Source organism: Podarcis muralis, chromosome 13 (assembly GCF_964188315.1).
Source record: "Podarcis muralis chromosome 13, rPodMur119.hap1.1, whole genome shotgun sequence".
In the NCBI taxonomy this organism is placed as follows: domain Eukaryota; kingdom Metazoa; phylum Chordata; class Lepidosauria; order Squamata; family Lacertidae; genus Podarcis; species Podarcis muralis.
The window spans coordinates 13,719,697-13,731,536 of NC_135667.1; the positions used below are offsets into that span (position 1 = coordinate 13,719,697).

General features: G+C 44.5%; 1 protein-coding gene across 1 annotated transcript; it reads right to left on the reverse strand.

Moving 5' to 3' along the window:
* Window positions 1–3,748: 3,748 nt before the first annotated feature.
* On the reverse strand, window positions 3,749–11,422 carry TTC5 (tetratricopeptide repeat domain 5). Its single transcript, XM_028702629.2, has 10 exons — window positions 11,288–11,422; window positions 10,335–10,467; window positions 9,748–9,959; window positions 9,388–9,538; window positions 9,188–9,279; window positions 7,120–7,176; window positions 6,678–6,824; window positions 6,352–6,566; window positions 5,435–5,582; window positions 3,749–4,685 (listed from the first exon to the last, which is right to left on the reverse strand). The coding sequence occupies exons 1-10, from the start codon at window positions 11,405–11,407 to the stop codon at window positions 4,566–4,568; spliced, it is 1,395 nt and encodes a 464-aa protein (XP_028558462.2). The 5' UTR covers window positions 11,408–11,422; the 3' UTR covers window positions 3,749–4,565.
* Between the last annotated feature and the right edge of the window lie 418 nt (window positions 11,423–11,840).

Below are 11,840 nucleotides of genomic sequence, written 5' to 3' on the forward strand. Positions count from 1 at the left end.
AAGTATTGGAGCCTCAGCTTCAGGATCTGCCCTTCCAGTGAGCACTCAGGGCTGATTTCCTTCAGAATGGAGAGGTTTGATCTTCTTGCAGTCCATGGGACTCTCAAGAGTTCTTTTAAGAGGGATTAAAGGGGACACCAGGAAATAAACTTAACTAAGAGATTCAAAGGAATCTGCAAACTAGCTTCCAGCTATATTGAGGGGAATCTGCTCCGCTACATCATTTACTAGAGTGAGTGAAGGAAGGATAACACTTATTCAATATATCCTTTCCTACTATTCTTAACATTCCCACATTTCCCAGGCAACCTGAGACTTCTTCACATTGTCTGCCTCTGCTCCGCCCTCTTCATGCCTCTTCAGGTTCTGTGAGACCAGAGGAGAGGGGAGCTTGTCCTATACACAGAACCTAGGAGATGCTTTCTAAATTGCATTTGTTCAAGAAAGCAGTCTCTCCTCAGCAGAGAGGGTCCTATAGCTGCTGAGCAACTAATGTCTCTGTGACTCATAATGTGGCCCTCTTTATGCTGGTGGCAAAAAAATCAGGAAGAATGAATTGGATAAAATTTCAGTAAATTGTAAGGTAGATTAGGAGGTCTAAATAGAATTGCATGGCATGTAATCATGGAGGCGCCCCATTTGCAGTCTCACTTGCAAAATACCGTTCTGATGGCTTATGCAGAGGCTTTGTTTACATATGCATTCTTTTTTAAATTGTATTTCTGATTTTCAGTTTTACACATTTCAAGAATTTTACAATTGTTTTAACATTTCAAAACTTGACTTCCTTCCCCTTCTTTCTGTGGTTCCTTATATTTATTTTTAATATTTTCTGCATATCCAAAATTGCTCATTTAGTCATCTACCTTAAATATATACTCTTAAAAAACTGCAGGTTATTACAGCAATCCCGCCAATGTTCTTATCTGTTTGTAATTTGTTTGTAAATATTCCATAAACAATTTTCATTCTTTTATTAAAAAGTTTGTTATTTTGATTTCTTATTTTTCTGGTAAATTTTGCCATTTCTGTGTATTCCATTCTTCTTTTGTTGGGACTTCTTCTTCTTTCCTTTTTGGGGCAAATAACATTCCTGCCGCTGTAGTCACATACAAAAATAATTTCTATACAGTTTGGATAGTTTACACATGCATTCCTTTGTTAAGTGTTTGTACAGTTTTGTTATGGCCTTTGGTTAGTACAATAAAAACTTATTTTCTTTACATTAAACTCATTCAGAGGTTTGAGCAGGTCCGTATCTCCTGGCCTAATGTACGTAAAGAGATGAGTTGTAGAGCACTTTGTCCTAAAGAAAACAAAAAAAGACCACAAAAATTGCCAGCAATAATTCACTATCTATCCCAAGCACTTATTTCAGTTCACTGCAGTGCTGAGGTATCTTTTCCCTCAGGCCATCACACTCTGTACTCCTAGATAAGGACCAAACGTATTGGCTTGAATCTACCCTTTTCCTCACATTCTTCTAAGCAGCAACTGCACACATCACTCCAATTCCCAGTTTAGACAGCCATTTCCTCAGGAGGATTCAGCTCCAGAAGCTTCCGTCAGTTAGATCCAGGAAGAAAAACCATATTGGCCTAATTAACTGGTGCCTGGATATGAACTTTTCTGCCAAGCTTTGTTGGGCTACCCTGTGGGAGCCAATTTAAAAGATGATCTGTAACTGCAACATTTAGCGGTGCCAAAGTAGAATGATTTTAATGGAGGAGTCGAGATGCAGTTCACCCACTCAATAGGTCACAGAAAAGTGAGTGGGGTGAGTTCTGCTCAAAGGAACTCTTTGAAATTGAGGAAAATATCAGTCACTTTTCCCAGCAGAGAACAGGTGATAGAAGCTAAATTTATCCTCTATGCATCAGTTTTGTTCTGCATGGGGAGGCAAGCTAGTATTTAGAGGGATGATTTTCACTAGTGAAATGGCACGGGGGGGGGGGAGTTAAACCTCTCCTCCACCAGCCATCATATGCCCAATTCAAATCTTCTTCTATCCCCAACTGTTTTTAAAGGCTTTAAAAAGTGTAGTTTGGACCTTAGTGTAATAGGTTAAAAATACTCTCCCTATATAATTTCTGTTAAATTGAGGCACATTTTTAAAATAAAACTTTGTGCAGACACTAGGGGGCGATAGAACATAAAGGATGGGGGATACGGGAGAAAACTTGAGCATTAGTAACATGCAAAATATCTGAAGGTATTTTTTAAGTCTCATAGACGTACTCAGTTTTGCAAGCCACACCCAATCATGTAAGCCTGTAGTGAAACTCAGAAGTCTACATGCTGGACTGTGGTAATTATGGGATTAGTGCAGGTGATAGACTATAAGAGTGTTCCTTCAGCAATGCTCTCCAACCCTTTTGTTTTTTATAACAAGGAAGGTCAACATATGTACTCTAGGACTACTCAATTCTCCACACAGCTGTTCAAGGGCTGAAGTGTATTTTACCTCCATTGAGATCACCCACCACAATAAAGCTGTCGCCATGTTAGGGCTTCCTACATAAGGAGCCCATCGTAAATACGTACCTGTGCACAGGGCACATGTTAACACTGCTTGATTTTCTATGTTACATGAGTCAAAGAGAAAGATGTTAACATTTCATCATCATCATCTTTTATTTGTATCCTGTCCTCCCCAGCCAAAACCAGGCTCAGGGCAGCTAACATCCAATATATAACATTGGTATAAAATCGAACATTAATTAAATTACCTCCAAAAAACAAGTCAGGATCAAATTAAAATCTAATTAGATGGCTTTCCACAGGATTAGGGTTGGGAACAGTAAATGCTCACCAGGCCCAACTGTTTACGCTGTTCTTATATGAGCCTGCGAGAATGATGGGAGGCCTCTTTCATACTAGTTCTTATACAAAAAGAGAAGGGGAGTCAGGCTGAGCCCTGACCAAAGGCCTGGTGGAACAACTCCCTCTTGCAGGCCCTGCGGAAGGATGTCAAATCCAGCAGGGCCCTGATCTCTTGTGGCAATCTCCCCAATTCTTGCAACCCTTCTTTCCCTTCAGAATGGACATGTGGGCAAACCTTTGAACCATTCCTCAATCAAAATTTGGTAGGTCCATCAGGGACTAAATGGCACTCCTTCCAGGAAAGGTGGATGAGCAAGGCAACTTTAACCCATCCTTCTCCTATAGCAAGGAAAGCTGGCCATATTCCCATGAGGCAGGTCATCACTGCTCAGCCGTGGTGTCTCTCAGTCTAACCTAGACTGTGAACCTGAAGGAGCGTCTCCAACCCCATCATCCAGCCCAGAGACTGAGGTCTAGCTCTGGAGTCCTTCTTGCAGTTCCCTCATTGTGAGAAGTGAAGCTACATGGAAACAGGAAGGGCTTTCTCGGTAGTGCTGCCCACCCTGTGGAATGCCCTCCCATCAGATATCAAGAAGATAAACAAGTATACAACCTTCTCTAGACAAGCATACAACCTTCTCTAGACAAGTATAAAACCTTCTGTTAAATTAAATCTGAAGGCAGCCCTATATTGAAACGCTTTTAATGTGTGATGTTCTGTCGTGTTTTTGTATATTCTCTTGGAAGCCACCCAGAGTGGGCTGGGTCAACCTAGTCAGGTGGGTGGAATTCAAAAAAGAAATTAACAACCACCATCCAGGGCTGCTATGAGGATAAAACTGGATTATGTGCTTTACCCTGCTTTGAGCCTTGCTAATCAAAATCTTTTTTATCTTTGTTATGGGAACCAAACACAAGGCATTGCCCAAAGAAGCAAAGAATGCAGGTTTTATTGGTTAAAGTAGGGAACAGAGAGAGCAGAATATGTATAAAAATTACAAAGTCGAACTCAAAACGTTGCCAAATAAATACGGATGTTATTATCTCCTGTATACACACACACACACACAATAAAAGATAATGGGGGCTAGTGCTCAGCCAACTAGGATCTACGAAATACAGAAGAGCCAAACGAGCTCAAATGCCCAAACTCAAGTGAAATGGAAGTTAAGGTGAGAAACGGGCAACAGGGTCGCCCTCCCCAACAGTAGAGATGGGGCAGGCCTGGTGTTGGGAAAGTGGGAAGAGTCTAGGGAAAGACATGGGAGTGAGCTGAGCAGCCCTGCTGATTTTTCAGACTGACTCATGAAGGCTAATGCTTATTACTGCAGAGGATCGAGGCTAGGCTGATGCATAGGGAAGTAGAACTAGAGGGAGCAAAACTAGGGCTTAACCCTGGAGTCCTGCAATTCCCTATCTTGTCTCTCACTCCTTCAACCTAGTGTCTTTGAATGTATGATAAAAACAAATCCAACCTTGCTGGGCCCTAGATAGCCAAGGTAGTATCCTCCAGATGTTGTTGGACAACAACTCCCATCAGCCCCGGCTATCATAGCCAAGGAGGAGAAATGCTGGGAGCTGTCGTTCAGCAACAGCTGGATGACACCACCTTGGCTAACCCTGCCCCAGACCTTTGATTTTCTAGATCCTCTGAGAGGTAGCAGGTTCTGCCTGAAGGCCAAGCACCACCAGGCAGGAGAGCAGTCCCCCCACTTGCCGTCTCCGCCTCCTGCCCCCTCACTTCATTCACTTTGTGCCTGATATGCAATGGTGGCTGCAGCCTGGCTCTGGGATCCTTGCACTTTGCCATTCACCACTAGCAGGAGAGGCGTCTCCACCCGGATGCTAGAAAAAGTAAAACTCTGAAAAAGAGGAATGGAGAAAAGGTTACGGTGCGGAGGAAGGATTCAATCTAAGTAAGGCCTCCCTCCCTCCAAACCTTGCTGACTGTAACAGGGACTACAGGGACTATTTTCGGGCAAGATTTGCTCACACATTGGCAAATTCAGGCAACGTAATCACAGCTGATGGAGAGAACCTTGCACAACAAAACCAATGTCTCCAAAATACATGACATTTTGCAATAAGGAAAGTGACAGGAAAATGCACTGAGACAGTGTTAACACTTGCTTAGGTGTAATGTCTAGCTTTCCTGCAAACAAATCAAAATGAACTACGCATTAAATAGCTGGCACTGTCTAATCTCCTCTACAGGCAAATCAGGACAAATGCTCAATGAGCAGGTTATCTGAAAATACACACACACACAGATTTACATAACTCCAACTGAAACAAAGTTTTAAAAGTGCCATTTTAAAAAAGACAGAGGCTTTCTCTCCACTTGGAATCTTTCTCCCAGAATGACTGATCTGGGAATGGGTGGGGAAAAATACATAAGAACAAGGGGGTGCCAAGACAGACAGGATGACGCCAGTAAGCCTCTAATTGTTGCCTCTGCTTTCAACTGTTTCCATCACTTGTGCATTCAAGTAATTCTGTGCTGTCTCTTCCAACTACCTCTTTAGAGGCTCTGGTTGCATCACGAGCAACATGGAAACAGGTAAATAAGAGAATTCGAAAGGGCCAAAGAAAGAGCACAGGTGGGACTCACCTTGCCTTGGTGCTGGATGTGATGATGCCGAAGGTGAGGCTCAGGGATGGCCACCGAGTCCCCAATCAAAACCCCCCAGCTTTGCGCCATGTTGTACACAGTGACAGCAAAACAGGGGCCCTCATTGGAGTCAGTTAGGCCAAAAGTGCTGTTTGAGCAAAGAGAGGAAAGAACAAAATATGTTTAAAAAGAAGCATTAGTCAGGTTGCTGGATGGGTAGACAGGCAAGTGGAAAGATCAAGAGATGAGCAAGATGGATATTTGCCCACACAGCAGAGCCCAAGGTCATGGTTGATAAAGCTCAAGGACAGACTAAGCATCTTGTAGGTGTCATAGTCCCTAAGCTCAACAGAGAGTTCCCTGTTATCTCATCAAAGGTAGTTTCTCCTTATTAGAACTGCCTTCCTTTACAGCAAGGATAGACAACCTCCAGCCAGTGAGCCAATCTCAGCTTGTGCCAAAACACGGCTACTGCTCATAAGCCAACATCAGTTGTGAAGGCCAAGCCTGATAAGGATCTGGCTCATAGAGCCAAAAGGTTTTCCAACCCTGCTCTAGAGAACCACTAACACATCAAGCTGTACACATTTCAGAATCAAGATTAAGGTATTTACTTCTGTTTACGCAAGCGTCTGGTGGCCTCCATAATGATGTGCGTTTGTGGGATAAGCTTCTACAGCTTTTTGCTACTTTTAAATAATTATTGAAACCTATCCCAAGCCTTCAGCCTAGGGAAGAATATAAGCCCTAACAAACTATGAAGAGAGCGGGATAAAGCTAAGCAGGAAGGAAAAGGTGGATATAGTCCGGGGGGGGGGGGGGAGGGAAAATCCCATTTTTTCTGGGATTTCACATCTCTAGGTAGACATGATGAGAAATATGAAAAGATTCCAAGGCAGGATGTGGCAGAAACTCACAAGGGCACCTTTTCTTCTGTGGTCAAACTGAACAGCACCTTCCCCAGCACCACAACACCAGAGTTAACGCCAGGCCTCAAGGTGCCCAGGGGGCGCTGTTCCAGTTGCACCTTCTGACCCGAGGGCCCTTGGTAGCGCCCATCCCCACACGGGCCCAGCTGGGAGGTACGCAGGCTTCCCAGCATGCTCTGCAGCTTCTTGCCTTTCACTTTTCCCTGCAAGGGAGAAAAGCAGCATGGTGAGTCACCTTTGCATTGTTGGACGATGCTACGTTTGCATGGGTCGGGCAGTGAGAGGACACCAAGTCTTGTTGCCGTTAATAATACCTTGTTTTCAAGGAGGCTGGTTAGCCGCTCCAGGAAATCTACGAGTTGCTGCTCCCGTTGGCGTGGTTCCGGGCAAGCTGGATCAAGGGCTGCTGCCTGTGCAAAGCCCTCCAGAGCTTCCATGTAGTTTTCTTCATACTTATATAGCTGCCCCAAAAAAACAACAGAGCAGAAGGTGATAGGCTAGAGTCACGTGGAACATACACTACAATAGAAATAGGACACTGTAGGCACAGGTCAACTAAGTCAGAACAGGGGTGGAGATTGAAAATCGGTCCCTTGATGACTGCTTAGATGGTAGCCTTAAGATGTATTTCACTTGGAATTGCCAGCCACCCATCCTCTAACCCGTCCCACACTTTTCAGAGTTCTCCGCGATAGGTCAAGCACAAGCCAGCCAAACCTATCTTGCCCCATGACCCTCCCCATCCTTTCTGCTCACCGTGGCTCGATTAAGATGTAGATCTGGATTACAAGATGCCGTGGGGTCCACCTTCTCCTACAGAAAGAAGACCAAGAGAAAGGCATGAGCATCAACCATCACTTCCTCTGTGAGGACACTCTCCCCCTGCTCCCCCAGCACTTTCCTCCACAGTCATTTTTGTTTTTACCAGCTGCAGCCCAAAATCCCTATCCACCCACCATCTAAAGGTGCATATTTATAAATGGCCCAGTGGCAAATCATCACAAGCCACACCTTTAGCTACCTCATTTTCTTTCCCCTTCATCGGTCCAGCTCACAAAATCCACAGAACAGTTACATAAGTAACCAATCCTGACATGTGTTGTTCCAGGTATTTATATGCTCACAGGATCACTCTGGAAAGTTATTGCATGAGCACCAATCTTTGTTTCTAGGCTGCCCCTAACTATCCCTATTGGGCAACTTTAGACTTCATTTTGATCTCTTGCACTTTTCCACTATGTTGGTGGGTCCGGCTGGGGACAGCAGCTGAGCTGAGCAAAAACCACTTTACAGATATGCCACAAAGTCACGATTTAGAAAACCAGGCATACACCAACTACTGTCTGCCTCTATTCTATTCTATTCAAAGCAGAGGAGCACAAAATTATGCACCGTGATCTGAATGCAGATAGAGGTTTCTCTCTCACACATACACAGTACTAGAACCCAGGGTCACCCAGTGATGAGGAATATTGTTAGATTCAGTACAGACAAAAGAACTTCTTCACAGACTGCATAGTTAAACTTTGATACTCACTATTATAATATGCAGTGGTGGGCACCAATTTAGCTTTAAAACAGGATTAGAAGAATTCACGGAGAATACAGATCTCAGGGGGTACTAGTCATGATGATTACATATTAAGATTCAGATGCTGATGTCAGAATATCAGTTGCTAGGGATCACGAGCACAATTGCACTCATGCCCTGCTTGTGAGCTTTCCGTGGGCATAACTGGCCACAATGAGAACAAAATGCTGAACTCAATAGGCCTTTGGTATGACCCAGCCTTTGGGCTCTTATCTCCAAACAACCTCTTTTGTCAGATGCTAAAAAATAACAGGAGGTGAATATCCTCATCATCCTGGGTATGAGAACTTCCCAGGAGCATGGCAAATGTATGCTAGTGAAGACTGCAACATCTTTATAATATTTGCAAAATGCATTAATTGTTTTACATTAGAAATATCAAAGCAATTTATGAAACAGGAGGGACCTTTAAAAACAACATGTGTATCTCATTTTTGCCTTACAGCAAGTTGGTTAGGTAGACTAGATTGAGGTTAGGCATGTATATGCAGCAAAAGGAAGTGGCAGAATCCCGAAATGCCACCTCAACCTGCAGACAGGAGGTGCCCTTTCAGTATCCTTGCCTGTGTAGACAGACAGTATGCTGTAGTGGTTAGAGTGTTGCACGAGGACGGAGGAGACCAAGGTTCATATCCCCACTCAGCCATTAAGTTCTCTGGGTGACTTTGGACCAGAAACTATCTAACCTACTTCGCATGACTGTTGTGAGGATAAAATGGAGGATAAAATGGGAAGTTGGGTGGGGGTGGGAAAGAGAACCGTGTATACTGCCTTGAGCTTCTGGGAAGAAAAGTGGGTATCAATCTAATAAATAAAATAAAACAGTTACATAACTAGCATTCCAAGAAAGGATTATAGCCAAGATTATAGCTCCAGCTGTGCAAGTTTCTCACTTGGAGAGAGGGTTTGCTATTTATTTTATTTGTGTGGTTTTACTTAGAAGAACATTAGAAAATGTGATCTCCCTGCATGCAGTCAGAAGTGACTTAACCTGTTCCACCCCTTTAGAGTGCAACTTGCTCAGGTAACCCAGTAAGCTTTGCAGGCAAGAAAGGATTTGAAACTGGGTCTCCCTGCATCCATTACCAGCCCTCTAATCTGCCACCTAGAACTAGCCATTTCCACCTCAGCTCCTGGCAATGTAGAATCTCCAGAAGAGGCTTAGCCTGGGCCCCCAACCCCCTCCTCCCCACCATACCACAGGCTTCCTCTAGAGTCCCCTCCAGCACCTACTGCTTGGGCATAGGCACTCAGCGCCTGCTGGGAGATCTTGGGGTTCTGCCCTGAATTGAAGAACAAGGAGAGGTAGGCATTGCCCAGAACATCTGTGGAATACAGAGAGCATAATTAGCAGGTTGCACAGCCGGTTCCCTTCCTTGCTCTATCCCATCCCACCTCAAGACCACCTGAAAAGGGGCACATGACAGACTCACACCAGGAGCGGCCATCGCGCACATCCATCTGCACCGCCAGCTTGGCCTGCCGCACGCTGTCCATCACGTTGTGTGCATGCTCATCAGCGGAGTTCGTGCGCAGCTGCCTCAGTACCATAGAGAGATTCTGCAGGGAGGCCTTGTTCTTGCACTGAAGATAAAAAGGGCAGGAGAAAGACAAGGCTTCTGCAATTAGCAAGAATTCAAATCCTACCTAGTGAAATGCAAAATATGACTCTCACTTCCCCAAAGTATTCCTTGAGGTATGTCCTTTGGCTGAATAGTCCTGGCTTGAAGTGCCAAGGAGTTCTCCAAACTAGAATCACCACCTGCCCAAGGGAGGACTGAGGGGGGACTTACATGGCTAAGCGCTCCAGAGAAGCAGGTGTGGGCAGCAGAGACATCACCCTTTTTCCAGTAAACTTCCCCTAACTGATTCCAGGCTTCTACCAGTTCTGGGTCCAGCTTGACAGCTTTGGAGAGCAGCTCTTCAGCCTGGGCATTATAATCTGGGGACACATTCAAGGCTTTCCCCTTCAGCATCAGTGTGTGAGCTCGACCCTTAGACAGGCCTAGCAGAGGATGGGAGAAAGAGAGATGCCGTAAGTGAACTGCAAGTCCATAAAATCCACACTGTGCTAGAAATTCAGTCACTAAGCTCATCCAAAATAATAATAATAATTTTATTATTTGTACCCCGCCCATCTGGCTGGGTTTCCCCAGCCACTCTGGACGGCTCACAATATTAAAAACACGGTAAGACATCAAACATTAAAAACTTCCCTAAACAGGATCATACATAACCACTCTAATATCACCAGGAGCACAAATAATCAGGAATGCACAATAAAAAGGACACCTGCAGAGCCTCACAGCATATGAGGAAGGAGGAGGAGGAATGGTATACAAGTTGGAGAAAGGAGAATGCTGGTTCTGTTGAGATTTACCTTCTAATGCTTCCATTTTCTGAAGAGTCTTCTCCATCTCTTCCTGTACATCCTGCTGCTTTTTCCCAGCATCTTCCACCTTGTGGCTCTCAAAATAATGGTCACGGAAATGATATAGCTGGTCAACCAGTTCCTATCAGGAAATCGCCAAACAAGGAACATTACCATCAAACCAGAGCAACAACGTCTTGCCAATACACAGCATGCCCCGAAAACAGAAGCTAAACAAACACTTTTCTATCACTACCTTGACATTTGATGGTGGTTAACAGATGCCAAAGGAAGTATATATGGGAAATTTGCGCAAAATGAGGTGTCTTTAGTTTTCCATTCAATATCGTACGTTTCCAGGTTCCAGCAGTCTAGAGTTGCTCAGGCAGAGCCAAAAAACCCCCCAACTTTTAAAGACATGGCTGAGCACTCAACACCCTTGATTTCAATAGCTAAGCTGTGAAAGCAATAAAGGGTTGAAATAAATGACCCTCAGGGAATTGGACTAGATGGTCCCCCCGCCCGCTAATGTGCTGCGAGTCCTGGTCCTCAGTGGCTTGAGGGGCGAGCAAAACCGAAGTAGAAAGAAGAACGGGCAGAATCCTATGCAGTCAAAAGAAGGGGCAGGTTGCACCCCCTTCTCTGCATGGTATCCACATCCACATTCCTCCACTCCCCCTCTCGCTACATCTCCTCCCTCACCGCTTGAAGCATTGTAATTCCTGCTGGAGAAGCATATTCGGCAGCATATTCCCAGTAAAATGAGATCCGGGTGGATCCTGACACAGTTAAAACACCTGCACGGAGCAGGATGGAACTCCTGGCTGCTGCTTCCATGTTTTGCAAACTCGGATGGGGGGGGGCGAGGAAACTGTTCGGATAATATATTGACTTTAGCAGAGGTCAGAGGAAGAACAAAAACGGTAGGCTTATGACACGGCGAGATGTTTTGCTCGCCCTACCTGCAAACCTTGCCGAGCTTGGGGGTTTTCTTCTTCTTCCTCAGCCATGATCGCTCGAGACTCTCCTCCGTTTCCTGTTATTCTCTTTGCTTGCAACCACGGAGGCTCCTGCAGAGACATCTAAAGGACTGGAGGCCAAACTGCAATCCAGGTACAAAGAGAGGAATCGAGCATTCTTCCTGGAAGCCGTAGGAATCATCCTGGCCGTGTTTAAATAAATGTTTTGCGTTACACCTGCGTGACAGATATATGCCTTCTTTTATTATGCTGTCCCATAGCGATTCTGTTTTGAAAGATAATAGCTGTTCCTTATATTCGTTAAAATAAAATAAAAACGGCTTGTTCCCTGCCCAATGGAAAACATTCTGTACGTTCTCTGAGACACTGTTTCTGAAAGACGAAGCTGCAGCTATTCAAAAGGAAGCTTGTCATATTTTTCCTCTAAGATGAACTTGTGTATATTCAGCTGTATCTTATGTGAATTGCTTACAGGTTTCTGTGATACAAATGCCATGAAATTACACATTTTTCATATTAAAATGTTTTCACTAGC